Source organism: Macrotis lagotis, chromosome 1 (assembly GCF_037893015.1).
Source record: "Macrotis lagotis isolate mMagLag1 chromosome 1, bilby.v1.9.chrom.fasta, whole genome shotgun sequence".
Taxonomy (NCBI): Eukaryota; Metazoa; Chordata; class Mammalia; order Peramelemorphia; family Peramelidae; genus Macrotis; species Macrotis lagotis.
Genome location: NC_133658.1, coordinates 891,103,464 through 891,130,907, shown reverse-complemented (window position 1 = coordinate 891,130,907; position 27,444 = coordinate 891,103,464). Strand labels below are relative to the sequence as shown.

General features: G+C 36.4%; 1 protein-coding gene across 1 annotated transcript in view; it reads left to right on the top strand.

Moving 5' to 3' along the window:
• The window catches only part of AJAP1 (adherens junctions associated protein 1), a 276,110-nt gene that overhangs the window by 235,769 nt on the left and 12,897 nt on the right, over positions 1-27,444 (top strand). The window contains exons 3-5 of the mRNA XM_074192296.1: positions 16,101-16,188; positions 19,540-19,782; positions 22,085-22,216. Of these exons, the coding sequence (XP_074048397.1) occupies positions 16,101-16,188; positions 19,540-19,782; positions 22,085-22,157 (404 nt within the window). The 3' untranslated portion in view covers positions 22,158-22,216. The remainder of the gene's footprint in view (positions 1-16,100; positions 16,189-19,539; positions 19,783-22,084; positions 22,217-27,444) is intronic.

The window sequence follows — 27,444 nt, the reverse complement described above, 5'->3', positions numbered from 1 at the left end:
CAGGGCTTTGCCTGTATCTTATGACAAAATCTCTATCCACTGTGCCATAGCTATCTCTCAGAGCTGGGAGTTCTGATATTATTATCCCCATTTTAAGGAAAGATAAACTCAGACTCAGAAGGGTTAAGAGCTTTGTCCATGGTCACATGACAATATGTATGAGATGTTGAATTTCATCTAAGGTTTTCTTGATTCATAGTTCAGCGTGATATTCATGATATAGCTATCACTTTTCTAATGAGATTCATTTCAATTCAATGTGCATTTATCAAACATGTATATTGTGCAGACTCCTAGGCAGTGGGGATATAAATAGCAGATGATCAATAAATGCATATTGAATTAATTTGTTGACTAACTTGGTATGATCGATAGCATGACCTTGAATAATGATCAAAATTATGATGATAAAAACAATACAGAAACATTTATATAGCACTTTGCTTGGACCAGGTACAATGTTATGGGCTTTATGTCATTTGATCTCATAACAACTCTGGCAGGTGGATTACTGTTATTTCCCCCTTTATCCTGACGAAGAAATTAAAGCAAGTAGACATTAAATGACTTGCCCATGAACACACAGCTAGGAAATCTTAGGTCAGTTTTGAACTCAGAGCTTTCTTACTCCAGTTGAAGTACTTTTTATTGTTGTTTTTGTCCTTAATTTTTGAGGAGGACTCAGTGTACTAAGAGGTGATGTCCTGACTTGGGCGAATTAGATTTAAATGAGACCAAGCTGGGCAAAATCATCAGCCTCATTCTCCTTCATTGTATCACTGTAATCAAAGAATTTACATTCTTCTGAAAAATGGAGATTGGGAGATGCATTTGATATTTATTCTTTTATATGCTTCAGAGCCTGCTTTCACTCTAGGATTGGCATCCTAATTCATGATTTCTCAGACCTCTGTATGCAGACAGAATAGAGCTAGCATAGATTTCAGGGATTTAAATTCTCAGAAACATGCTCCTCTTTATCTCACTACTGAAACTAAAGTTTTGTTTTGTTTTGCTTTTCCTACCCCTAGCCCACATGAGGCAAGGGACACAGAGCTGGAGTCAGAGACCTGAGTTCAATTGTCTCCCCAGACATTTACCAGCTGTGTGACCCTTGGTATGTCAATCATGCTTACCTTAGTTCCTCAGCTGTAAAAATTATGGAGAAGAAAATGGCAAACCCCTCCAAAATCATCATCAAGAAAACCTCAAATGGGATCTCAAAAAGTCAGAAACCACAGAAATGAATGATCAATAACAAAAGACCACATTACACATACACACATATGTGTATATGTATATGTATGTGTATGCATGAGTTTAAGCATATAAAGTGAGTATTTTGTTTATTTTGCTATTTATTTTTATTTATTTTTTACAATGGACAGCATTCCTTGTTTGATTTGACTTGGTCTAATGAAACTTTGCCCCAGCTCTGAGATAGATGATCAACTTCTTCATCAATCTTCAGAGTCTGATCTTATTAGGAAGCACCACAAACATAACCATAAAGCCCTAATGATTGATGTATAACTCGGTAATCTGCCTGTCCCCATCCATTATCCCAAGTATAATTTTTCATTATACGAATGATAGCTGAGTCCTAGACACGTTAGTATACAATGACAATTACCAGAAGCAAAAGGAGCCCTAAATAAATGGGACAGATGATCTTTGTCAGGGAAATGGAGAACAAATTCCCCCAGCACAGTTTCAAGATCCAGTATTTTATCTGAATTTCAAAGTGCTTAAAAAATTGGGATTTCATATTGACCTTATACTGAGAAGTATTTATTTCTTTAATTTTGCCTTTGTTTTAACCCAAATGGGTACACAGCAGAGGGCAAGCTACAGTAAAAAGCACTCCGAATTTGTAGTCATTTTATATACAATCAAATACCAGTCCTTCCATTTGCTACCTAAATGACTGATGGATGAGTCACTTAATTTTCCTTTCCAGAGTTTCTTCATCTATAAAAATTAAAGATTTAAAGTAGATGACCTCTGATATTTTTTCAAATCTAAATATATGATTTTTGAGTCTGACTCCTCAAGAGCTGGAGAGTATAATGTCACATTGACCTTCAGTCTTGAATGTTTAGGCACATCCAGTCCTTCCATTTGCTAGCTGAGTGACTTTAAGCAAGTCTTTTCATTTTCAAAGGCCTTAATTTTCTTATCTAAAAAAAATTAAGATTTTAGAGAAAGTGAATTTTAGTCACTTCTGGGTGTAATCCTATGTATGGTCCTTTGATCAAATCTCCATACTTGATACCATGGTCAACTGCCAATTGCTTTTGTTAAAAGATATTGTTCATTTTCAAAATGGACCAATGATATCAGAGGGTGATGTCTTGAATTTTTGTGAATTCGATTGAAGTAAAGTAGAGTGCACAGAGCTGTATGCTTGAGTCCCATGATTCCAAAAGGTCAATGTTGGGGCAGCTAGGTGGCGCAGTGGATAGAGCACTGGCCTTGGAGTCAGGAGTACCTGACTTCAAACCTGGCCTCAGACACTTAATAATTACCTAGCTGTGTGGCCTTGGGCAAGCCACTTAACCCCATTGCCTTGAAAAAACTAAAAAACAAAACAAAACAAAACAAAAAAAGGTCAATGTCAGGATGAAAGTCAGGGCAACTGGCAATGGCACAAGATTCACTTGTCAACCTTTCTATCTTTAATATCTGACCAAATTTTAAACACTCCACTAGGCCTGTTTGAGTTGTCATCATTGCCTCTGGAACAAATCATTCTCATCCACCCATTTCAAGTCTTTACATTTCTGGGGTAGCCAGCAGTCTAATTCATAGGGTCAGTTGTGGGGTGTCCAGGGAGAGCTAGCACTTCTGGTATAGAGACCTGATGAGCATCTTTCTGAACTGCTCATCTACCTTTGGTGTTCACCTGTCACCTAGCTCTCACTTATGACTCCAATAATATGTAAAGTATACAATAGCCATACCCCAATAAAATCATCTTGGCAGATAAATAAATCAGGTTGAGGGCAACTGACCCAATTAGATGCCTTTTACAAAATCAATGGATTGTTTAATTCCTACTGGTGTTGTGGAAAACCAGAATACATTATCTCATTCTTCACTGAAGAAATCCTATACCCTATACCCTTTTCTTCATTACATTTCCTCTAGGGAAAATAATGTCTTTAATTCCTCAAGGAATGAGGAGACAATAATACTTCTCTACTATGTCTTCATTAGATTATTTCTAGAATACTGTTATTTTCTGGGAACCCCAGTTTAAGAAGGGCTCTGATAAGCTGGAGGATATTGAAAGAATGTTGGCCAGAACACAGAACACAGATTCATACACTCTTGGGGCAGTTTAATGTTCAGGGGATCTTTATCCTGAAGGAGAAAAGACAGAGGGAATAAAGGGGAAGGGGGACGGGGACAGGGAGAGAAACATGATATCTGTCCTCAACTATTTGAAAAGTTGTCTTGTGTAAGACAGGTGAGAGTTTCCAGGGAATATAACATGAAAAAGTGAATGGGAGTAGCAAAGAAAACAATTTATGAATCATAATGCTGGAATTCTAGTGTTAGAAAGCACCTCAGTAACCACCTAGTCTTAACCAAAATTCTCAAAAGAATTATTATGCCATAATATCATACAAGTCATCATTCAGCCTCTGTTTGAAGAATGGTGAGTCTTGGGGTGGCTAGGTGGTTCAGTGGATAGAGCACCGGCCCTGGAGTCAGAAGCACCTGAGTTCAAATTTGACCTCAGACACTTAATAATTACCTAGCTGTGTGGCCTTAGGCAAGTCACCCCATTGCCTTGCTAAAATTAAAAAAAAATAAGAAGAATGGTGAGTTTTTGAGTCTTGACCTTTCAATGGATTAATTTGGCAATATTTACCTTGTTTCCTAACACCAGAAATCCTCCATAATCAAGAACCCCTTGACAGAGGGTTTGACAATTTGGGAACTTGACAATAGGCATCTGAATGTAGGTCAGTCCTATTCTAGAGATAGGCCAGTGTACAATCTGGCTGGATTTGCAGCCAGAAGTCTTGGGTTCAGAGTTTTGCTTTAGGATCCTGACTTCTTAGACAATTCATTTTTTACCCTCTAGGCCTCAGTTTAGCAATGTGTAAAAATGATGATATTTAGATTGATGAGTTACCTTTTCTCTATATATCAATAATATTTTATGGACATAAACTCTTAATGATTTCTGATTTCCTCTACCCTTCAAAACACCTGAACATGCATTATCAATGGATACTATAAGTAAAAATCAATCCATGAATAAACATTCCTTAAATAATTAATTTGTGTGAGATACTGTATTACCACCAAGGATTAAAAAAAGGGAAAAAAAAGAAAATGGTTCATGTTCTCAATGAGCTAACATTCTAGGACTAATATGAAAGCCCCAAATGCAGCAGCTTCTGTTTAGGTAAAGAAATGAGTGTGGGAGCCAGCTCAAAGGATGTGTTTATCATCAAATCCCAGTTTTCACAAATAAAGCAAACTGCCTGTCTGGTCTATACCACCTGAGATCTGGGGAGTATTTGCTTCTTGCTATTCCCTTTCTTATATATAATCTTATTTAGCCATGCCTGACACTGGTGTGATTTCATTCCTCTTCCAGTAAAAGATGTGCTCTTTGAGGTTAGGGATTATTTCGATTTTGTTGTCAAATCCTCAATATATATAACATAGTTGCAAGTACTCTGTAGATATTTAATACTTGTTTATTGAATCTTTGATTAATCGTCTAGATGCAAAAAGAATGTGTGTGTGCCTGTTTACACACACACACACACACATACACATACACACACATACACACACACACACACTCACATACACACACACACACACACACACACACACACACACACAAACAGACCCCAGAGTTCGTCTTCTAAAAGCAGTGTTGGGAATGTCCAAATTAATCAACCTTGTTAAAGGTGATGTTAGATCCATCTGTTTCAACATTTAACTTGCTTCATTTGTTCTAGAACCCCATTTGGGTGACATGGGAAGGGAGTATATTAGCTAGTAATTTAAAGACTACTCTACTTCAGCAGTTGACTCAAAGTAAACTCATGCTTTGCACCCTCTTATGGGCTCATTGTTCTAATCACAGCTCTCACTGTCAGGTTCAGTCCTCAGAGTGACATGGACAACTGTTTCTCTCAAGATTCTAAAGGAATAACTGTGGAGATGGAGTCAAAATATGATCATTCATGAGCCCCTATTAGTATGCTTTAAAATTTCATTGGGGCAGCTAGGTGGTTCAGTGGATAGAGTGCTGGCTCTGGAATTAGGACATGAGTTCAAATGTGACCTCAAACAATTAATACTTACTAGCTTTGTGACCTTGGACAAGTCACTTGACCCCATCGCCTTGCAAAACAAACAAAAAATCTTTTATCCAGTTAGAGTTTCTCCAAGATCAATTGATCAATTGATATCAATAATATTTGCATTATACTTATATATAAAAAATATGAAATACAAAAAGTATCCCTTCTCTCCCAAGTTCATGAGGTGAAATCTTCCCTCAACAAACCCCTTTGAAACTTAGGGAGAGTTAACTGAAAGTTAAAATATTGATAGAAATAGGAGGTTTTTTTTCCCTCCATTTGAGGAATTCATTTCTGATAAATGATCTACATTGCTCAAGTGGTCTAATTCCTTGCTGGGATGGGTCAAGAAAGTCAATATTCAAGGTTTTGACAACAGTGAGTTCAGCATACTGAAATGACTTGGTGACTCTTCTTCAGGACCTCAGATGATTTTGATGATCTTGCCGGTTTTCCGTGAACTACCATCTCTAGATATTCATTCATCTAATATCTGAAAAGATACACTATGTCAGAAGGTAGATATCATCTACTCTTAGACACATGGCAGTTGGGTGGGGAGTTAAGGGATCTAAAGATGCTGCCCTATACGCCCTGCCTTAGATTTATAGTTATTCATCCTCAAAAATCTATCAGGAAGAGAGTGAGAGATTACCTCTGTGAGCCTTTTGTACATACACTCAGTTCTGGCTCAGCAGCCAATTAAAGGGCTGTTTGTCATTTCATTGTCAGGATACCTGCTCATGCTCTGAAGTGGAAAGAAGGGCCTCTCCATTACTCCTGTCAAGAAGCAGGCTCACTAAGTCTCTTGCAGAATAGAACTAGGCAGGACATATTATGACTACCTTAAGTGATGGTCCTCACAAGCCTTTATTCTTATCATACTTTGAAAAAATGCCCACTTATGTACTGCTTAATAGAATAAAGGGTAGTGGGGGTGGGGAAGAAAACAAATAAACAACATGAAATGTCTCTCTTTCAACAGTTCTTTATCTCTACTTCTTAGATAACACTTCTTAAATATTTTTTGTTTACTTCTGTTAGAATCCTAGAACTTTATACATTGTCAGACACTCTAACCTTTATTAAATGTTTCTTGAGTGACTAATTACTTCTTTCTAGAATCAGCTCATTTGGTCCCCTCATAAGAGAAATCTTTCATGATTCCCCTGGATGTTAATATTTCTCCTTAAAACTATCTCCTATTTAATAGTATCTATGTCTATCCATTCTATCCATTGTTCTATCTCCACAATAGATTTTAAGTTTCCTAAAAGTAGGGGGACTCTTTTGAATTTTCTCTTTGTATCTCCAGTATTTAACATGGTACCTTGTACCTTGTAGATAGGAAATAATTACTTGATGAATTAAATTGACTGGCAAACCACATCTCTAAATAGCTAAAGTAAAAAAGGAATAGTCCATTGTCCTTAAGGGGAAAGGGAAAAAATGCTCAATCTTTTGAGATCAAAAGACTCTTAAATATTGTATATCATTTTACAATAAAACATATCCTTAATTCCTTCCAACTAACATGTATTAAGCATCTACTCTGCCTGGAGCATTGATTTAAGCAAGGAAATATCCAATGTAGACAATATATTATCCATCTGTCATGGAGTTTATAAATTAGTAGGGCATCATACTTAAATCCCTCAATCATTTCTTTAGTTACCTTTGCAGAAATCTTTAATTATTTTTGTAGAAAATAGGTGTTTTTCTATTGTTGAAGAATTGCTTTTCTTTTCAGTCCATTATGATTTAAAATAAATCTTTCCATTAGATTGTGTGCTCTGTGAGGGTAAGGATTGTCCTTTCTCTCTTTTTGTATCCCTAAGACTTAGCAGAGTGCTTGAAATATTGCAAGCAATTAATGGTTATTGATTGATGTATCAATTAGAAAAGGCTGCCAGGAGCAGATTGATCCTGGAGACTTGGGCTTGACTCCAGATTCAGATACTAATTAGTTATGTGATCATGGGAACATTCTCATAGTGTATAGGAAACTAAAATTCAAGCTTGGCATCATATTACCAGTGAAACCTTGAGCAAATTTCTTAACCTCTTTGCGGGTTGGTTTCCTCAGGGGTAAGATGATAAGGCTAGCTTAGAAATCTCTAATGTCCATTACAGTTCTAAGTATTGGAACTTAGGGATTTTCGGAGTCTCGATTTCCCATCTATATAATTGGAAAACTGATACTTCATAATATCATTTCAAAAGTCAGCGGATATAAGTGATTTGTAAGCATGAATTGCTTCATGTTTGACTTTAGCTAGGACAATGCTAGGGAATAGTTTGAGAATACCCACATGCTTCTTCAATGGAACTTAAGCAGAAAAGGTTTACAAACTTCAAATATGAGTTATTAGATTATAGAGAAATCTAAATTGTACCAGGCTTCTTGATAGAGGGAGTCTACATGTCAGTTAACATCAATTACTGTTGCTCTTCCCATGTGCCTAACATTCTTCCAGCACAGTGTATCATGTATTGTAGATGCCTGAAGAAATGCTGATTGATTGATAGGGATTGTGGGACATATTATGAGATACACACAGACAAATATGTATATAATACAATATGTGTATATGGTATGGATAAGTATTGATGTATGTATACATATATGCATTTGTACTAACTATACATAAATTGCATATATTAATATATAGGTGTATATAGTAGATTCATAGGAAAAGAAATTGGAGATTTTATATTTTTATATATATTTTTTCTATATTGATTTAGAATGCTATATTGATAGGAGCTGAACCTTTGTATATAGAAAAATCCATCTATGAGTGCAGAATCCTACCTGTGGTGCATCTTGTAGTCTTGGTGAGTTTTCCAGAACATTGAGAAATTGGATGACTTACCTAGGGTCATCCAATCAGTATGTATTAGAAGTAGAACCTAAACCCAGGTCTTTCTGTTCTATGAGGTGTATGAAAATAGGGATTTCCTTGGAGGTATGGGTTGGGAAATGGTGTTGTGGGGATCCTGGTGATCTGAACTTTTATGATTCTGGCATTTTGACAACTCTTCTGCTATCACATATTAACCCTATACTAAAAAAATAACAGTAGAAACAATTACTATATTTTTAATTCAATAATTTAATTCAAGCATCTATTGTTCTATATGGCAGACTCTGAGTGATTACCACAATACTCAGAAAATAAGAGGTTAATTAAAATGTGCTATCCAACTAGGGAAGAATCTCTCTACCGATATATACATTGCAATGTAAATGTATTCTCTCTCTCTCTCTCTCTCTCTCTCTCTCTCTCTCTCTCTCTCTCTCACTCTCTCTGTCTCTCTCGCATTTTTCTCTCTTTCTCTCTCTCTCTCTATTCCTCTGTCTCTCCTTCTTCTGCTTTCTCTCCAGTCTTTCTCACTCTAGTTCTCTTTTCTCTCTCTAGTTCTTTTTTCTGTTTGTCTCTTCTCTTCTCTTCTCTTCTCTTCTCTTCTCTTCTCTTCTCTTCTCTTCTCTTCTCTTCTCTTCTCTTCTCTTCTCTTCTCTTCTCTTCTCTCTCTCTCTCTCTCTCTCTCTCTCTAGATTTCTCTCCCTCTTATTTCCCACTTCAGTAGATTGGAAACTTCTGGAGGTCAGGGACTCTTGAATCCAAAGCATGCTAAAAATTTCCAATGCTATGTAAATATGAATTATTACATTAATAGAAACATATGGTATAAAATAGATTTATTGGCATATTAATTCTTCCCTACTTGGTTAATACACATTAATTGAATTTCTCCATTGTGTCCAGCATTGACTTAGCTAGAGCAGTGCCTGCCATATAGTAGGGATGTAACAAATGCTTGAATTGATTTGTTGAATTGAAAAAAAAATCTCTGATGAGTACATAGTGAGAGTGTGACATTTGTGGTCAAATTCCTTTTATCATTGGGAATTTTATCATTAATGATCTGATTGGCAGGACCTTCATAACCCTTTATTGCAATCTGTAACTCAACAAACAAGGAGTTCTAAGTTCAGATTTCAACTTAAATTTGCAATGCTCTTCTAGGGAATTCTTTCAGAATGTAAGATGAGCAGGTATCAACTTGCACTACTAAATAGTTTCTTCCTCAGGGAGTTTCCTTTACTCCCATCAGTACAAAATGTTTCATAAATGACCATCAACTTTGGCTTGTATATCTCTGAGAAGAAAAGCTGTGGAAAATTATATAATCCAGGCTGTCAATATTGTCTAATTAGGATCCTCCCATTTAGATGTCACATTTTGTCCATTTTCAATGGACAAAGAAAAGATTTTTATAAAATGATACCAAGTCATGGACTGACTCTTTTACTGCTGGTGACAAACTAAATATGATGTGAGAAGTTATATTAACTATAGCCAGCCTCCAATTCCCCCAAATGTCTTTTTCTGAAATCACTCAGAAAATTTAATTTTTTGAATATGAGATTCTAAATGCAAATTACATTTCTGTATTAACTCCTATTCTTTTGGAAAACTGTATTTATCCTGTAGGCTCAAGATAGAAACCCCTTACCAAACATAACGAAAGCATATAGGAGGGGGGAAAGAATTAACCTTATTTCCTGTTCATGCCAGCTCTTAATTATTTATTAGCTATTTCTCCCCATCAGATGATATCCAATGGAGAGGTAACATCTGTTTGCGACATTGTGTCTTTGGGAGACAGCCAGCAAAGTCATTTTGGGATGAAATCTGCCATCAGGAAACACATACATGTATTGGGCAAACAGATGCACAAACAGCCCCTCACAAAACAAAACAAAACCAAAAAAATACCATGATAGTCTCACACATTTTTGAGGAAGAGAGATTCTGTGTAGAGTGTTGTCTTGGGGCAAAAAGGTATCTTTAGCAAAGGTCATGGATCCAAACCTTTAGAGGGGCTTACAGGTCTTGTCTACTCTACCCTTATCTGAAAATCATCCCTACTACAATAAATTTCCCTTATTCTTTCCTCATTACAACTTTCCTCATTGCAATTTTGATATTTTATGGATTGATATAAGAAATTAAATGGGAAATTTGGGAGAGTTTTACGGAAGTTGAAAATGACATTTGAAGGCCAAGATGACAGGAAAAGTTTAGGAACTCAGAATGTATAAAATCAGAATATATAAAATCTATAGTATTATGTTAGAACAACATAGTTTATCTTGTAATACCATAATAATTTCAAATTCTTCTCTGGTAGGAAGGGAAAACAAAAAAATTTTCTGATTTCCTGAACATGGGATACTTTAACCCTAAACCTCTCCAGATGTGGAACCTCTTCAGTAGATTGGTCATCTAGACCTGTCCCTCAAGTTTCTCAACTCAATTCAATTCAATAAGGTTTTAATAAACATCTATTATGTGGGGAGCACGGTGATATATTGCAGTAATGAAAATGCAAAAACTACCATTGCCTTCCCATTCTCTTTCATATCCAGAATAAATTGCATTTTTTCAAAATTTCATCTCTTTTATTTTTATAACATTCATCCATATGCAAATGTACATTTTTATATTACAAGATTTCCTTCCACTCTCCCTTCCCACCCCTCTCCCCTCAGTGACAAATAGTCAGGTTAGCATTGCATATAAATATTTTTGATAAACATGTTTACAGATTAGTCATTTTTGGAAACTGAGGGAACATTCAATAATTAGGGAATGGCTGATCAAGCTGTAACGTGAATATAATGGAATATTCTTGGTTTTTTGTTTTGTTTTTTTTGTTTTTAGTTTTTTTGCAAGGCAAATGGGGTTAAGTGGCTTTCCTAAGGCCACACAGCTGAGTAATTCTTAAGTGTCTGAGGTCGGATTTGAACTCAAGTACTGCTGACTCCAGGACTAGTGCTCTATCCACTGTGCCACCTAGCCACTCCTATTAGTCATTTTTGGTATGAAGAATTAGGATTAAGGAAAAAAGAGATATAAGATATAATTTTTATAAAGTGTTCATCAGATTCTGAAGGTTTTTTTTTTTAATTTTAGTTTAGTTTAGTTTAGTTTACTTTTTCTTCTTCTGGATGGGGAAAGCATTGTCCATAGCCAGTCTGATGTGGTTGTCCTATATCTCTGAACTGCTGAGAGGAGTTGCTTTCATCAAGGTTGATCATCTCTGATATTGCTAATGTGTACATTGTACTCTTGGTTCTGCTCACTTCATTCAGTATCAGATCCTGTTACTTATTCCATGCTTTTCTAGAGTCTAATCATTTATGATTTCTTATAGAACAATAGTATTCCAAGATTTTCATGTACCATAAATTATTTAGCCATTCCTCAATTGATGAAGATCCCCTCAATTTCCAATTCCTTGCCACTACAAAAAGAGTTGCTATAAATATTTTGGAACATGTGGAACTTTTCCCATTTATTATGATTTCTTCTGGATATAGGCCTAGAATTGGAATTGCTGGGTCAATAAAGTGCATTTAAAAAACATTAAATCAGTTCTAGTATTTGTTTTAGCCATACTAAATGGGAAACATGATGTTAGGACAATTAATGCATGTTAATCAATTTAGGGAGATTTTCTATGGAGAAACATTGGACAATTTATGTTACTATATAATAGAATAACTCATTTAGGTCTACAAAATTTGTAAATCTTTCTTGTTCAGTTTTGTTCAACAAACATGCAAAGTCTTCACTGTGTACATGGCATTTTGCTAAGCAATGAAACTAGAAAAATACAATAAGGCTATCCTTGCAATCCACTTGCTTCTTTATCCAATGGCATTTTCCAATAATATTATGAAGCCAATAGTTTGTTATTGTTCTCATTTAACAGGTGACATATAATTTGATAGCTCTTCAAATATTTGGAGACAAATGTCATACTCTAGCTTAAATCTATTTCCAGGTTAAATATCCACACTACCCTTAGTTTTTTCAACTTTCTAGGAATTTATCTCAATTTCCTCCATTACACTAGTCACCTTCATTAGGATGGTTTCTAGTTTACCAGTATCCTAAAACCATTCCCAGATCCAAACCATAATACTCCAGTCATAGTTTGGTATATGTAGGAATATTGTCTGTCTGAACTTAGACAATGAGCTTAGACTGAGCTCTGGCTCAGTATTCTTGGTTGGCCTTTCACACTGGTGAGAGGTATTTCTATAGTAACTCACCTTGCTCCAGATTATTGTCAGTCAACTACCATACTTCCAGAATCTTATATTTCTTTTTTTTTTACTTTTTTTTGCAAGGCAATGGGGTTAAGTGGCTTACCCAAGGCCACACGGCTAGGTAATTATAAAATGTCTGAGTTCAGATTTGAACCCAGGTACTCCTGACTCCAAGGCCGGTGCTCTATTCACTGAGCCACCTAGCCACCCCCCCCCCCCAGAATCTTATATTTCTAAAAGTATTTTCTTCTTCAAGTTTAAGGTTATATTTTTTCCTCTGAAATTTTGCCTTCTTAGATTTGGCTCAAACTTTGATTTTTTTTTTTACTTTCTTACAAGTAAACCAAGAAAGTTTCCATCTGTAGTCTGACAAGTAAGTAGTGCTTGTGATCAATAGTTGATTAAAAAGTTTGTCTATTAATAAAGGCAAAAGGTTTGGGGGGCATAGTTTGGGGATCTGATGGAATAAGATGAAAGGGAGGCTGCTGAGGAGGGAAGAGCTACTCTTTACACTTCAGGTTACAACTTGTTGGCAGAAAAATCTATTGTATACCAATATCATTACTTATATGCACCATCTTTGCCAAGGTTTCATTACATATCTGTGAAGTGGATAAAGTACTGTACTGAAATTGGAACCAGGTAGAACTGCCTCAGATCGATCCTAGTAATGTGACACTGGACACATTTCCTCTCTCTGCCTCAATTTCCCCATCTATAAAATAGGAATAAAAATAATATCTACCTCCTGAGGTTCTTGTGAGGATTTTATGTGATAACAAAGTATGTCACAAAAGGCTTCGTATAATTTTAAGCCTTAAGAATAAAACTGTACAATGGTTTTTGGGGAATCTTCTGGATTTCTAAAATACTTTGCAAACTTTTAAGTATTATAAAATAGTAGATGTTATCACTTTTATTGTCATAACCTCATTAGCATATTTATTATCAACCCACTTGGGACATTCCCTAGTTATGTTTCTCTGGGAAACTCATTTCATCTTGCTAAGACTCAGTATCCTCATTTTAAAAATGAAAGAGTTGGGCTGGAGTTTCTCCAAGAGTTCTTTCTACCTTTGAATTTTTATTCATTGGATCCCAGGTCACAGAATCACAGAATTAGAGAAATACAAGAGACTTTGGTGTCCTTATATGTCAGTCTATACCCACAAAAGAATCTCCAGTATCTAATAAATGAATGAAAGATCTTTAAAAGGGGGAAATTTCACTACCTTGCAGCATAGACCTTCTCCAATACTTTGGGATAACTCTAATTCTTAATTTTGTTTTTGTTTTTGCCCATTTGACATCAAGCCTAAATATGCCATTTAGTCCTCCTGTTTCTTGCCTCTGGGGTCATACAGGACAAATCTATTTATTCCCTCTTCAACATGGAAGTTATTCATTTACTTTAATACTAGCATATCCTAGTCACTGGCATTTACTCTCCCTATTCCCATTCAGATTTTAAACTTGGAACTTAGAGAGGAACTAACTACTCTTCCCCCTAGATTTCCTCATGGTAGATTAATTTGTAAGTGATGGGAGTTATCAAATAGTATAACTCAAGAGCCCCCTTCAATGTGCTTCCCCCCAGTGATTAGCATATGATATAAATTGGTCAATTAAGTAACTTTTAGAAATTGTGTAGATTCAAGGGTAATATATTAAATTCACCAGTCTGTTGTTTAGAGTAGTATAGTTTATATAAAATACACCTCCCCTCAAAGCAAGACAAGGATAATATTCTACATAAAAATACATGCAGGTCTAAGGAAATATGGATTCAAATTTAAATTACATGTAACCAAAAAAGATAGCTTATAACATTTGGAAGTTCTTTTACTGACATTCCAACCCCATTGTCTACCTGAGATATGGTAGAGCTTTCTATTGATTTCCTCCCAGAGTCCTGAAGTTCTCAAGGTTCTCTGTTATTTGCAATTACTTTGTATATGCTTTGAATTTATTCATTTGCTAATATATCTCCATTCTATTAGAATGTAAGATCCCTGTAGATAACGAGTATTTCTATTTTGTCTTTTCAACCCCTTTTGTGGCCTTCCCCAATGCTAGTATCTTCTCAACCAAGGTTAACATCTTTTTTGCCTTATATTAATCTTGTATGTACTTCTGTCTTTTCTCTTTTCCTTCCTCCTTCACTCTTCCATTGTCTCTATACATCCCTCTTTCTATCTCTCTATCTCTGACTTTCTCTGTCTCTAACTTTGTCTCTTTGTTGAATCTCTCTCTCTCTCTCTGTCTCTCTCAAAAGACATTGTTTTACCACCTTATAGCAAACAAAATAACTTTCCCATTAAGGTTGAATCCCCTTTAATTTAGACTCTGTGTGTTTTTGTATTTGCATGTGTGTGTCTGTGTATGTATGTATATATATATATATATATATATATATATATATATATATATATATATAAATACACACATAGAGAATGATATAATATACATGCCATGCTATTGTCCACTTATTTTCATTCATGTCTAATTCTTCTTGACTCCATTTAGCATTTTCTTAGCAATGATACTGGAATGTATCATTCCAGATGATACATTCTTCTCCAGATCATTTGACAGATGAAGAAACTGACTCAAACAGGGTGAAATGTCTTACTCAGGGTCAAACATCTAGGAAGTCTCTGAATTCAGATTTGAATTCAGGTCTTCCTGACTCCAGGTCTAGCACTTTATCCATTGTGCCATCTAACCATCTAACTGTCTACTGTATACACACACACACATATATATATGTAAGTATATATATATTTATTTAGAGAGAGATCTATGTCTCTATATATGTCTATACATACATACATACATATATATATATATATATATTCATATATAGATCCACATATGAGATGCCCATGTGGGTATGTATATATTCCCTCTTCTGTTTTAACCTTAACTCCTTGAGAATATGAACTAGTCCCTTTTGTATTTATATCTTCATCACTCATGCTGACATCTGGTGCATAGCAATCATTTAATAATCAGTGAAGTATCAACTAGACTGTTTCCTCAATACTCCATCCAGTGACAGAGTAGACACTTGGTAACCATTTCTTGATTAATTGATACCTTATTGATGCCTGTTACATTGATATGAATTTGAGAAAGAAGAAGAGATTGGCCTAGAAATGCTTTATTTGATTTGCTCTCCAGGATTCTCCCTCTCTCCTTATCTCATGGTAAAATGATGAAGAAGGTGAAGGGGATTAAGAGAAAGAGAACAGAGTATGAACTGAAATGCTAAATTCTGGAAAAGGAAGAGTTAGTAAGAATCAGAGGCTAGAGTCAATTCCTTTCCTAGAGGTTTTATGGGTCTTGGATTCCAATGTCACAAAACAGATGTCCAACACTTTATCCTAAAAAGATATCACTTGATTAGCTGTAATTTTTTTCTAATCTACTATGTGACTTACATCATTTCAGAGGAATTGGAAGATTGGTCAGGAATTATGCTTAATTTTTATTTCATTTTTTAACCAAGAAACACTAATGTACTTTTCTTACCTTTAAATGTTTGCCCTTCTTTTTTTCTCATTAATTTCATGGATAATTTATCCCCTGACCCCATCTCCACTCCCCCCCCCTTTTTTCCCTTTCTTTTACAGGTCTGGCTGTCCATCAGATTATAACCATCACTGTCTCCCTCATCATGGTTATAGCTGCTCTGATTACAACTCTTGTCTTAAAAAATTGGTAAGGATCTTTCTGGCTTGGGGAAAACAGGGCAGGGTGGCTATATTTATAGGCTTCTGAGCCTTGGGGGAAATGTATGCTAACCAGTTGTTCAAAGAGTGCTGCATTTGGAGGAAAGGAAGACCTGGGTACAAATCTCTCCTCTGAGATACTAACTGCATGACCCTGGGTAATCCACTTTGCTTCTCTAAATTTCCTCCTTTGTAAAATGAAGGGAAGTGACTACATGTCATTCAAGAATCCTTCCACTCCAGACCTATGAGAATGTACTTTATTCCATTGTCTATTATGGCCCTTAGAAAAAAAGACAAGTATCATTTTTTTTACTACTATCACTGTGGTTTTTAATTTCCAAGTCACAGTGTTCTTTCTAGCTGATTCCCCAGCATCTAAGCTTTCTGGCCTTCTCTGCTGTGACTCTTTGGACTACTTATTATATTCAAGGCTACACCTGGTATTTAGGACAAATCATCCTGCCCCATGGCTCTCTCAGCAGGGGCTGTACTGAGCACCAACCATGTTCAAATAGCTTCCCAGATGCCTTGCTGCCTGTGTTCCCAAACCTCCTCTCTGATCCAAAAGCAACTTGTAAAACTGAAATCTATCCCAGACAACCATCATTCAGTGCTTATTATTTTCCTTTCTTATCTTCTTCCAACACTTAATGATTGTTCCCATATTTCCATTGAAGTTCTCTCCACTATCCCCTCAATTCTGCCTATGTCCCCTTCCCTGCACATGAATTTTTGGACAATTTTATTTGCTTTACTACTTTAATTTACTCTCTGGTTTTCCTTTCGACATCAGCTCTGCAAATGGTGAAATAGGTTAGTTTTTGGCTTCAGGCATCCCTCCTTTTGACTGTTTTCTTATGGAAATTGGCCTACTTTGAGTTCAGATTCGCTAGGCATTATGTATCTGCCACCATCACTCCCCTACCTGCAACACTGGGAAATTCAAATATCTAACCCACCCTCAATTTACAGGTAGTTATTTTTTTTCCCAGAAAATATGACCCATTCTCACTTCAAATCTCAGTTCTATTCTGATGTAATGTGCATAAATGAGTCCCTTTCTATCTCCAGATATTAATTTAAGGAAGTACTGGATAATGGGCACAAAGAGCATTCAGACCCCGAAATAAGAGGAATAGGAAGGGAACTAGTAGATTATTTGACTGATGGGATTAGAAAAGGCAGCACTGAATATCCAAGGTATCAAGCAACTACAGAACATATAAGAATGGACCAAGGGTGCCCAAGGAATTTCCTTGGTACCTTTAGAAAATTACTGTGCCTACAGAGTATTGTCTGCAAACAAATGAATAGTAGCCAAGCAAAGGTGCACAACAAAGTCTATTACATAGGGACCAGCCAAGATTGACAAGTTAGGAATGATTTGAACCCACCTTTCTCTCCAAATCTGTGGAGAGAGATTTCTGGCATGTGTCTACAGATTGACATGATATCTTTGTATCTGTTGTATCTGTTACCAAAAGAGATTTCTGGTAGGATTCAGGTGATGTTCAAATGGAGGTTCAAATCCATAAAATGATTTTTTGTCACTTTCGGGTTCCTTTAGAGATGATGATCCCAAGTTTGGGAAGAGGGAAAATATTAAACTAGAGCACTTCAAAATGAATGGAAAATTCATCTGTTCCTTTCTAATAGAGAAGTTAGAGTTCTACTCTCTTCACACACCTAATACCAATGCACTTTATAAGGATTTTCATATTATTAAATTTGACCTTTCAAAAATCAGTTGTAGAGTAGAGAAAATAATGGAGATCTGTCCTACCCAGGATTCATGGACACCCCCCCTCCAACATCTCCACACTTTCACAGAAAGAAGTAAAACCATTGAATTGTTATGATACTCAAACTTAGTCCTCCTGCTCCCCATTGTATCATTCTCTAGAGATCTAAAAGCCAGTCTAGAGAGCAGTAGTATAATACCTGGGAGGGGAGGCAAAAATGGCCCAATGGAAAGAGTGACGTTCCTATGATTGGAGGATCTGGTTTGGGCCTCTGATTCTGCTGACCATCTCTCTTTGATTTTGGCTAGCCCAGTTCCTTAGGTAGAAAATTAGGGACTTAAACTAATTTTATGATCTATGGATATAATATTGAAGAGCATGGCTTAAGGTGGGTTCCATTTTGACATGTTACCTTATACAGGGCAGTTTCCTACCTAATCATTTAGTCTCCTTTTACCAATACTGTGGTTTGATCAAAGGAGAAACCTCAGATTCTGAGAGAGTCACTGACAAATGACAGATATAATTTCTAATTGCTTCTCTCAGAACTAAGACACAAACTGTCTTTCTGTCTTTCTCCAGATGATACATACTATGGAGGAGATTGAATCACAATTGTCTGTCTCATTCCAAAGATGATGGAAACTTTTGAGCTTTTTCTTATCCCTATTTCCTGCAAGATACTAAAGAGAGAAAAGAGTACCAGTTATTATTTACAGATTGAGTTCTATTAAAAAAACTCCTAAGACTAAGAATTGAAGTCAGATATACCATATAGATATGCCATGCAAAGGATGTTCATATACTTAATTGATAGAATGGAGGCTAGCTTCCAACTCGGGGGACTTGGGACTAAAAATAATATTCTAATTTATAAAACATTCCAAAGAGAAGCTGACAGACAGGACAGGAGGACTGATACCTAGAATATGAGTGTGATCATCAAGGCCCAATGAGCTCTGAGAAGTACTCTCAAGTATGAGTATACATTTTATGTGCAGATGCACATGTGTATGGATATATTTCTCTCCAAAAGATATATGTGTATGATACAAATTCAAATACATATGTGCGCATCTACATTTTGCATGTCTGCATATACGCATGAATGTTTGGCCATTCAGGGTGACTCTTTGAATCCCTATCATACTGTCTCTAGAGGTTCTCAACTATCAGACTAAATTGGTGGCTAGTTATCCATCCCATTTATCTGTTCCATTGAGCCATCAGGAGGGGAATGTTAACATCATTGTTCTTGCTGACATTCTTTGAGCAAACATAACTCCAGTTTTCTGTTAATATGGTTAAGCCACTCATCTCAATAATTCTCCCTGCTATAGAGGCTCATATTTAAAATTCAAATTTGCTATAAAAAATAAAGCAAACTGATTGCTTGATTTTCGTTGATCCTTCTGAAAATCTTGGGGATTATGATTTAATATTAAATGATATATAATTAATGCTTTACAATGAAGGCTCTGCGTTCAAATGTTGATGGTGTCTTTGTATATTTTATTACCCCCCCTCCATTCTCTGTCCTTCCATTCCCACAATTTTTCACCCCACATTCCCAACTTCATATTGGTCTCCATTAGCTGTGCACAAAGTGGAAATACTCGGAGAAACAGCCACCAACGGAAAATCAACCAGCAAGAAGAGAGCTGCCAAAACCTGACGGATTTTACTCCTGCTCGAGTGCCCAGCAACTTGGACATATTTACCGCCTATAATGAAACCCTGCAGTGCTCACATGAGTGTGTTAGGACCTCAGTGCCCGTGTATACTGATGAGACTTTGCACCCAGCTGGGGAATATAAAACCACCTTTAATGGAAACAGGTAAGCTTAGCCTTGGTGCAAGCACAGTTGAGTTTTGCAAAACTCGTGGCAGATCCTAGGATACATAGATGAGGATGTGACTCAGTTATTCATGTTTTCCAGAAAGACTAATTAGGCAAATAGTGACTACCTATTTGATTTAACTGTAGAAAACATGGTTAGGTCTTTTTATCAATATCCTCCTCTCCCCTCAAGAGTATTAATCACCTATGTTTCATTCCAGATCCAAAGAGTTAGAACTGTGAATAAGAGTGCCAATGATAGCAATAACAATTAATATTAAGGTAGAACTTCCTGGTTTGCAAAGGTAGAACACATATACACTTTCCTGGTGACGTGCTTTAAAGTGTATGCTGTTGTTATTCCCTCGAGTTCAAATGGCAGCCTTGAATCTATTGATCTTCTAGATATCAATAGATTATGAATGCCCACTCCCTGATCCAGGAGTTGTCAATGAAATGTCAGCAACTGGTAAAGTGAAAATGTCAAATACCATGTACCAAAGTCCCCCTTTTTAAACCTATCTTTATTAAATGCTGCTGCTCCTTTTTATTTGACATCTCCTATTTAAAGCTTTCAAAAAACATGCCACCCCTTACCATCTCAAAACATTTCGCTGATATTTTCTCATTATAGATTTGAATTGGATACTCAAAGATTTATCCAGAATCAAATTAAAATAATAGTTAAGGCCAAATAGCCTGAGATGGTTTGTTTAGTTGTCCTAGCAGCTGGGGACAGAATAGATGTTGGACTTGGAATTAGAAAGACCAGGGTGAAAATTCAGTGTCTGACTTTTATTAGTTATGTAACTCTGGGAAAGTCAGTCCATCCCTCTGGATATCTGTTTCCTCAAAGGTTTGTAAAAGCCCTTTAAGTTTTAAATAGTTAATCCTTCGATCCCCTGATTCTATGGGACTGAACTCAGAGCATGGGAAAAGTCAATCTAAAGGGAGACTGATTGAGAGGCCAGGTAGACTGGTCCCTAGAGTATGAGCATGACTAGGGAACAACTACGGAAAGTGCTCTCTGATATAAAACAAGAAATGCTATTATTGTTACCTTTTTGGAAATGATTAATGGCATGATGTAATATGTAGGTGGAAATCATATTGTTTGTCCATCCAAAGGCAAATCATCCCAGGGTGCCTTTATGGCTAATTGCTTGAGAGTTTCACCAACATTGTCCCATAATTTGATGTGTTTCCTTGTCTAATCAATTGAGCATTTTCTTTTTCTCCTTTTTTTTATTTTCTCTTTCAGTGGCTTCTTGCCACTTGTGTTCTTTCTCCTGTTTATCTCCATGTTGGAGTCTCCATTATGTCTATTACATAAAACCCTTCTTCTCAGAATAGGTACCTGAGGAGCACCAGTCCCTAACCAATTGTTTTGCTACACACCTTTTGAAATTCCCTTCAGAAATCCTGGGAGTTTGGATTCTCCAGACTTGCAGAGGGCTGAGTAGACAAAAGAATTGAAAGAAAACAAAAGGATTTTCAAACCATTTCATTGAGTGTTATGTGTATGTGCATTTGTTGATTTGGAAATGGACAGCAGACAACCAATGCTGGTGTCTCATGGGATGTCGGGGAGAGGTGTAGATATTTTTGGTTCTGTTCTGTTCTGTCCCACTATCATTCTCACCTCTATGTTTTAGCAAGCACATCTTTAATGTCTCTGGTCTGCTTTATCTGGAATCTCCTAAAGGGGAGAAAACAATATTAGTTGGAACAGGGTTCGCTGCTTTTTCCCCCTAAGGTAATGCTGGACTCTTCTCCATTCCCCACCCCAATTAGCCTTGGGAAAATATCAATAAAAAAGTGACATGCGATAGTAATGCCTGCCAACTGGCATACATTTGAAGCTCCTTCTATGTCCCAGTCTTCTGGGGTGTTGGCTTTTCCTTAAGGTGCAAATTGAGAGAGAAAAGAAATTCTAAGAGCAGAAATAGTTGGGAAGATGCCAAAACTGGTGGTACCCACCCTTTTGGTCCACTCCTAAATATCGTAAATATCACAAAACTCTTAGGTCTGTTATCCTTAAAAATTTTTCAACTGGGATTTGGAGGAGAAATAGCTAAGTGGTTAGAACAACCCTCTGGTGGGAGAATAAAATATATGTCTTTATTTCATTTATTTGGATCCAATCCAAAGCATTACTTTAGAGGGAATTTTCATTTTCTTTCTTTCTTTCCTTCTTCTAAAGAAGCTAGTTTTGCTTTTTTTCAAAGCAGGCCTGACCTGGCTTGCATATTGTTTGTTATATACCAGCACGCGCAAGCCTATTTTTCTGCTCGCTGCAGACCTTCTTCTTCTGATCGACATCTAATTCCTGTGGCCTTTGTGTCTGAGAAATGGTTTGAAATCTCCTGCTGACTGGCCGAAGTCTCTTTTACTTCCTGGGGGCAGGGCAGACGCCATGTGTCTATTTCCTGGTACGTACTATTCTTAAGACATTATTCTGGTCTCTCTTCCCAAGGCTCTGGTTTTCTGTCACTTTAAGTAGCTCTTGATCCCTCAAAGAGTCTACAGTCCTATTAGCCATTGGATGAAAACCCAGTGACCTACCTTTTATTTTCTTCTCTATTAAACCCAATATAAATTCCTCAATAGGGCAGAATAGCAAATGCACATATTCCAATTTTTCATATCTATTATTGTTATTATTGTCAATGGTGTTTCGGTTCCCAAGGAAGACAGTTTTGGGGATAGTATGCATGGGAGGAGAAAATATCTTCTTGAAACAAGTTACAATTACAGTTCTCATTTCCCTTAACAGAAGAAGATTAGACCAGCAACTAAATGTGCATGAATCTCTCCTCTATCACATGTCTTTACACCAGGCAGGTGGGGGGGTGACTAAATTAAAATACAATTTTGAAATATAAAAATAAGAGATAAGGAAGAAAATGATAAAGAAAGAAAGTGAAGAGTTGAGACATATCTACTAATTTGAAACCAGGGACTGGTACCAAGACAGGATGAATTTTCCACGCTCTGTTGGATAAGAACATTTGGTTTGCTTTCAATGATATTAACTTTAATGCTAACGGTAAATTGCTTTCTTCTGTGCTGAATCTTCTGAACATTTGGACTGTGTGGTATAAACTGAATTTTACCACTCTGACTGCACATGTTATATGAATAGTCTAGAGATGCAATCAAAGGTTTTCGAATAATTTGCATTTAGTCCATTTATGGCAGTAGACATTTTGTCTATAGGAAATCCTTTCTTCAGTCACGTCACAACATTGACAATAACAGTATACAAATAATAAGAGACTTCTACTTTTTGGTATCATTTTCAAGGAGGAGGAAGAGGGTATGGAGTGCAGGTAGTTATTTTAGAATAACAGTGATTCAAGAAAGGGGATGGTGTTTGCCAAGAAAGCAGTTTCACAACACACAAGGACTAAGCAAGTGGTGTTCATTATAGGCTGAGATCCAGGCTCATACACAGCTTTCAGGAATAGGAATGAATCGGTCAGTCCCTAATCCCAATTCTAATGAATTGCGTATTCACTCCAAATCAAATTTCCAACCCTCATTCCTTGTTCCAGAGCCAGGATGGCCTGCTTAACATGATGTTCAGCCAACAGACAAAGAAATGTAATTAGATTAGAATGGAAAATGAATAAAATACAGTGGATTTTGCTGGGTTATCTGTGGGCAGAGCAGGTAAAATGAGTGCTTTTCCATATTGGTTTAATAGGGTCAGCTCTCTTGGACACTGGATATTCATCAGATTCATGACACCCTTTCTCCCCTTTGTCAACCTACCATAATTAATACCATTAAGACTGCAGAAGATGCTGCCTTTGGAGTTCCATCTCAGCTAGCAACTGAGAGTCTGCTTACTAAGGAAAAAAAAACGCATTTTGTTGTAGGGAATATTCTGGACCAATTAAGCCAAACAGTTTCCAGCATTGCTAGAATGTTAAAAAATGAAACAAAGCAAAACATGAAAGCAAGAATACAGGAGATTAAATGTGGTAAAGTTGCTAAAGGGCAACTAGATGACCCAGTGCATAGAGGACTCATCTTACTAGGTATGTGATCCTAGGCAAGTCACTTAACCCTGTTTGCCTCAGTTCTCTCATCTATAAAATGAATTGGAGAAGAAAATAGCAAATAACTCCAATAGCTTTGCAAAGAAAAACCCCCAAAAGAATAACAAAAAGTGAGACATGACCGAAATGACTGAACAATAGCATAGTTGCTATTCTGGTCCTATGAGAAAGACCAGATGTTCTGGTAGTAGGAAAGTTCCCCAAAGGGAAGTTGACACTTTTCTTATTATAGACTTTGCAGAATTGGATGGGATAACTGGAGCTCTAGTCCAAGACCAGAAAACATAAAACACCAGTTTGGATCATCCTTGCCCAACGTGCTCTTCCTTTGTCCTTCGGGCAACACTGCCACTTGCTTCCTTCACAGCCATCAGTTCTGCCCCTGTTTAAATTTGCCCGATACCATTGAATGTTGGTCTTATCTTGGTCATTCTTAGTATCCCCCACCATAGGCATTTCAGGTAAGCCTCCTTTTTCCCTCTGCTTCCCACAAGGCTTGTGATTTTTAATTATGACCATAGGCACTAGACTCTTTTAGAACTTGTGGAACTAGATTCAATAACCCAAATCCCCAGTGATCTCTGAGATTTCATTTTCCCAAAGAGGAAGTGAGCAACTTCAGCTAAGGAAAGGGACCTTCTCATAGATCTTCACATTTCTCTCTCACTTTATAATTTGCACAAAGTACTTTTCTCATCAAAAGAATCATGGAAAAGCTCCAATCAGTGTAATATGCATTGAATCTCTTCTGCGTCATAACATTGCACTAGGAGGAGAAGGGGAAAGCAAATTGAAAATAAAATATTGAAATAAGAAAATAAGCAGGATGGAAGAAAATGGTGAGAATAAAGGAAAATTCAGCTATATGTATTTATTTACAAATAAGATTAAACTGAGGAATATTGACAAAAGAATGTAGCAGAGAGATAGTAAGCTTGAAGTCAGATGATCTAGATTCAAAACCTGGCACCTACAGTGTAACCTCATTGGGCAAATTACTTCTATTTCATTGTTCCTCTTTTTTTTTTTTAGGTTTTTGTAAGGCAATGGGGTTAAGTGGCTTGCCCAAGGCTACACAGCTAGGTAATTATTAAGTGTCTGAGGTCGTATTGTATTTGAACTCAGACATTCCTGACTCCAGGGCTAATGCTCTATCTACTCTGCCACCTAGCTGCCCCTGTTCCTCAGTTTCTTCACCTTTACAATAAGGTATAGATGATTCCTAATGATTCTTCTCACTCTAAATCCATAATCTTATCATTCAGATAGGTCAAGTTACTCATAAAAGGCTATTAAGTATCAAGGCTCTGACTTGAATCCAGTCTCCTGACTCAGACAAGATCATAGGACCTGGTCTCACATTCTCATTTTGCCACTTAAAAAAAAATCTATTAAAACTCATTTTAATCTCTCTGGGACTTGGTATCCTCAAGTCTTAAATGAGGGAGCTGTGAAAACTAAGCTGTGAGCTCCCTTCCAACTCTAAGTCTCTGACTCCATGATGTAAAAATAGTGTCTTTTCAAACTGCTCAGAAAATGGGTTGGTGGGACATTGTTCTTATTTGAATCAAATTCATTTTTTAACTTATCAAAGCATAAACAAGTATTTATTAAGTGTTAAGGACTAGAGATGCAAAGCAAAAACAGTAAGATTCTGGCTTCAAGAAGTTTGCATTTGAATGAGTTGCATATGTCACATTGTGCAACATTAAACAAAATGAATAAATATAAAGCAGTTTTGGAAGGGTGGATGAAAATATAACAACAATAATATTTACATAGCATTTTAAGGTCTGCAAAAAACTTGACAAATATTCTTTCATTTTATCCTCATAGAAACCAAGAAATATCAGTGTTACTATTTACATTTTATCACTGAGGAAGCCAAGTCAGTGAGAAATCAAATGATTTGTCCAGGGTCATGCAGGTCATAAAAGTCTATGGCAGGATTTGAACCTAGGTCTTCCTTAGTTCAAGAATGGCATTCTATACCCAACACTAACCAAGAGATCAGGAAAGTCTTCATGTAAAGTCTACCCTTGAACTGAATCTTGAAGAAATCTGAGGTTCCAGAGAGTGGAAGCCAGGAAGGAGACATTTCTCAGTTCTGATTCACTTCTCCCAGCTGGTCCGCTGATTCTAAATCCAAAGCTCTTTTCACCATGTATCCTCTCTTTTGAATATACCACAGTTTTGGTTATTCATTCCCCACCTAAAATGTGGTGCACGAAACTTATCTATTAGACATAGTCTGTTCAGCTGAACCCAAAGAAGACATGCCTGATTCTTCTATAGTTACAAGAGAAGAGGGAGAAAGATCCCTGCTCTCTCTCCTCTCCAAACCCCATCCCTTTTTTCTCCTTGGAAGCTTTTCTTCATAATATAATCAAGGAACATGCTACCATGAAAAGAGAGCTTGATTTGTAATCAGAAGACCTATGCTCAAATTCTGGATCCAACTTATTTAACTTCTCTGAGCCTCAGTTTCCTCATCTGAAAAAATTAAAGAAATGAATGCAATTAGAGATGTCAGACGTGAACTGCAAGCCTCTCAAATACTGAATCAAATAAAAATCTAATTGGGAAATGTTTAACAAAAGAGACTAAAAAAAACAGCAGCAAAGATAATGCTAATTTGTGATTTTCTAACTCAATATTCCGGGTTCAATTGGATACCACAGAACCAAACGAATACCAAGATCGCTTTCAAATCTAACTTCATGAGACCATAATTTTTGTACTCTAAACTAATGATATCTCTGGCAAAATACTTCTTGATTGTTACATAGGTACAAGGTACTTTGTACATGATGTTGGACTTTCAAAGGATCTAATAGTGAAATTCAAGTTCTGGCAGATTCTGCCAGGTTTAAGAGACTTGAAGAATGAGGTCATATAAAGAAACCCAGAGAATCTCAATAAGAAAAAATACTGGTTACTAGGTGATTTTTTATGTCAGAGTACCTCATTAAATAACTAGAAAAGTATGAAAAAGTTTTCAGTGTATGAAAGTAAAGGGCATAACTCATTGAAGCAATTGGTTTGTAGATTCCTATTTTAAATGCAGGATGTTCCAAAAATCTTAGTTCCAGTAGACTAAATTTTGGGACATGCTAGATTAAAGTATTTAATGATAGAATGAAATATTGCATTTTCCCTTTCCCTCTCCAATGTTGTTTAATGAATAGATTGTTAGACTTAGGATAAAAAAAATATAAGGGGGGAGCAGCCAGCAGCACAGTAGATGGAGCACCAGCCCTGGGGGAGAACCTGAGTTCAAATTTGGCCTCAGGCACTTAATAATTACTTAGGTATGTGACCTTGGGCAAGTTACTTAACCCTATTGCCTTGCAAAAAAAAAAAAGATCTTCATTAAAAATATTGCCATAGAAATTTACTAACTTGTTTGCCCTGAGAAACTCACTTAATTCTCTATGACTTAGTTTCCTCATATGTAAAATGGAAGGGGATGGACTAAGTTTCCTTCCCACTCTACATCTATGAGTCTATGATTTTCAAGCTTAGAGTACCAAGAGAAAAAGGAACTTTTCACCAACAAAAAGTATCTGCATGAAGGATTTGGTCTCAGCGAG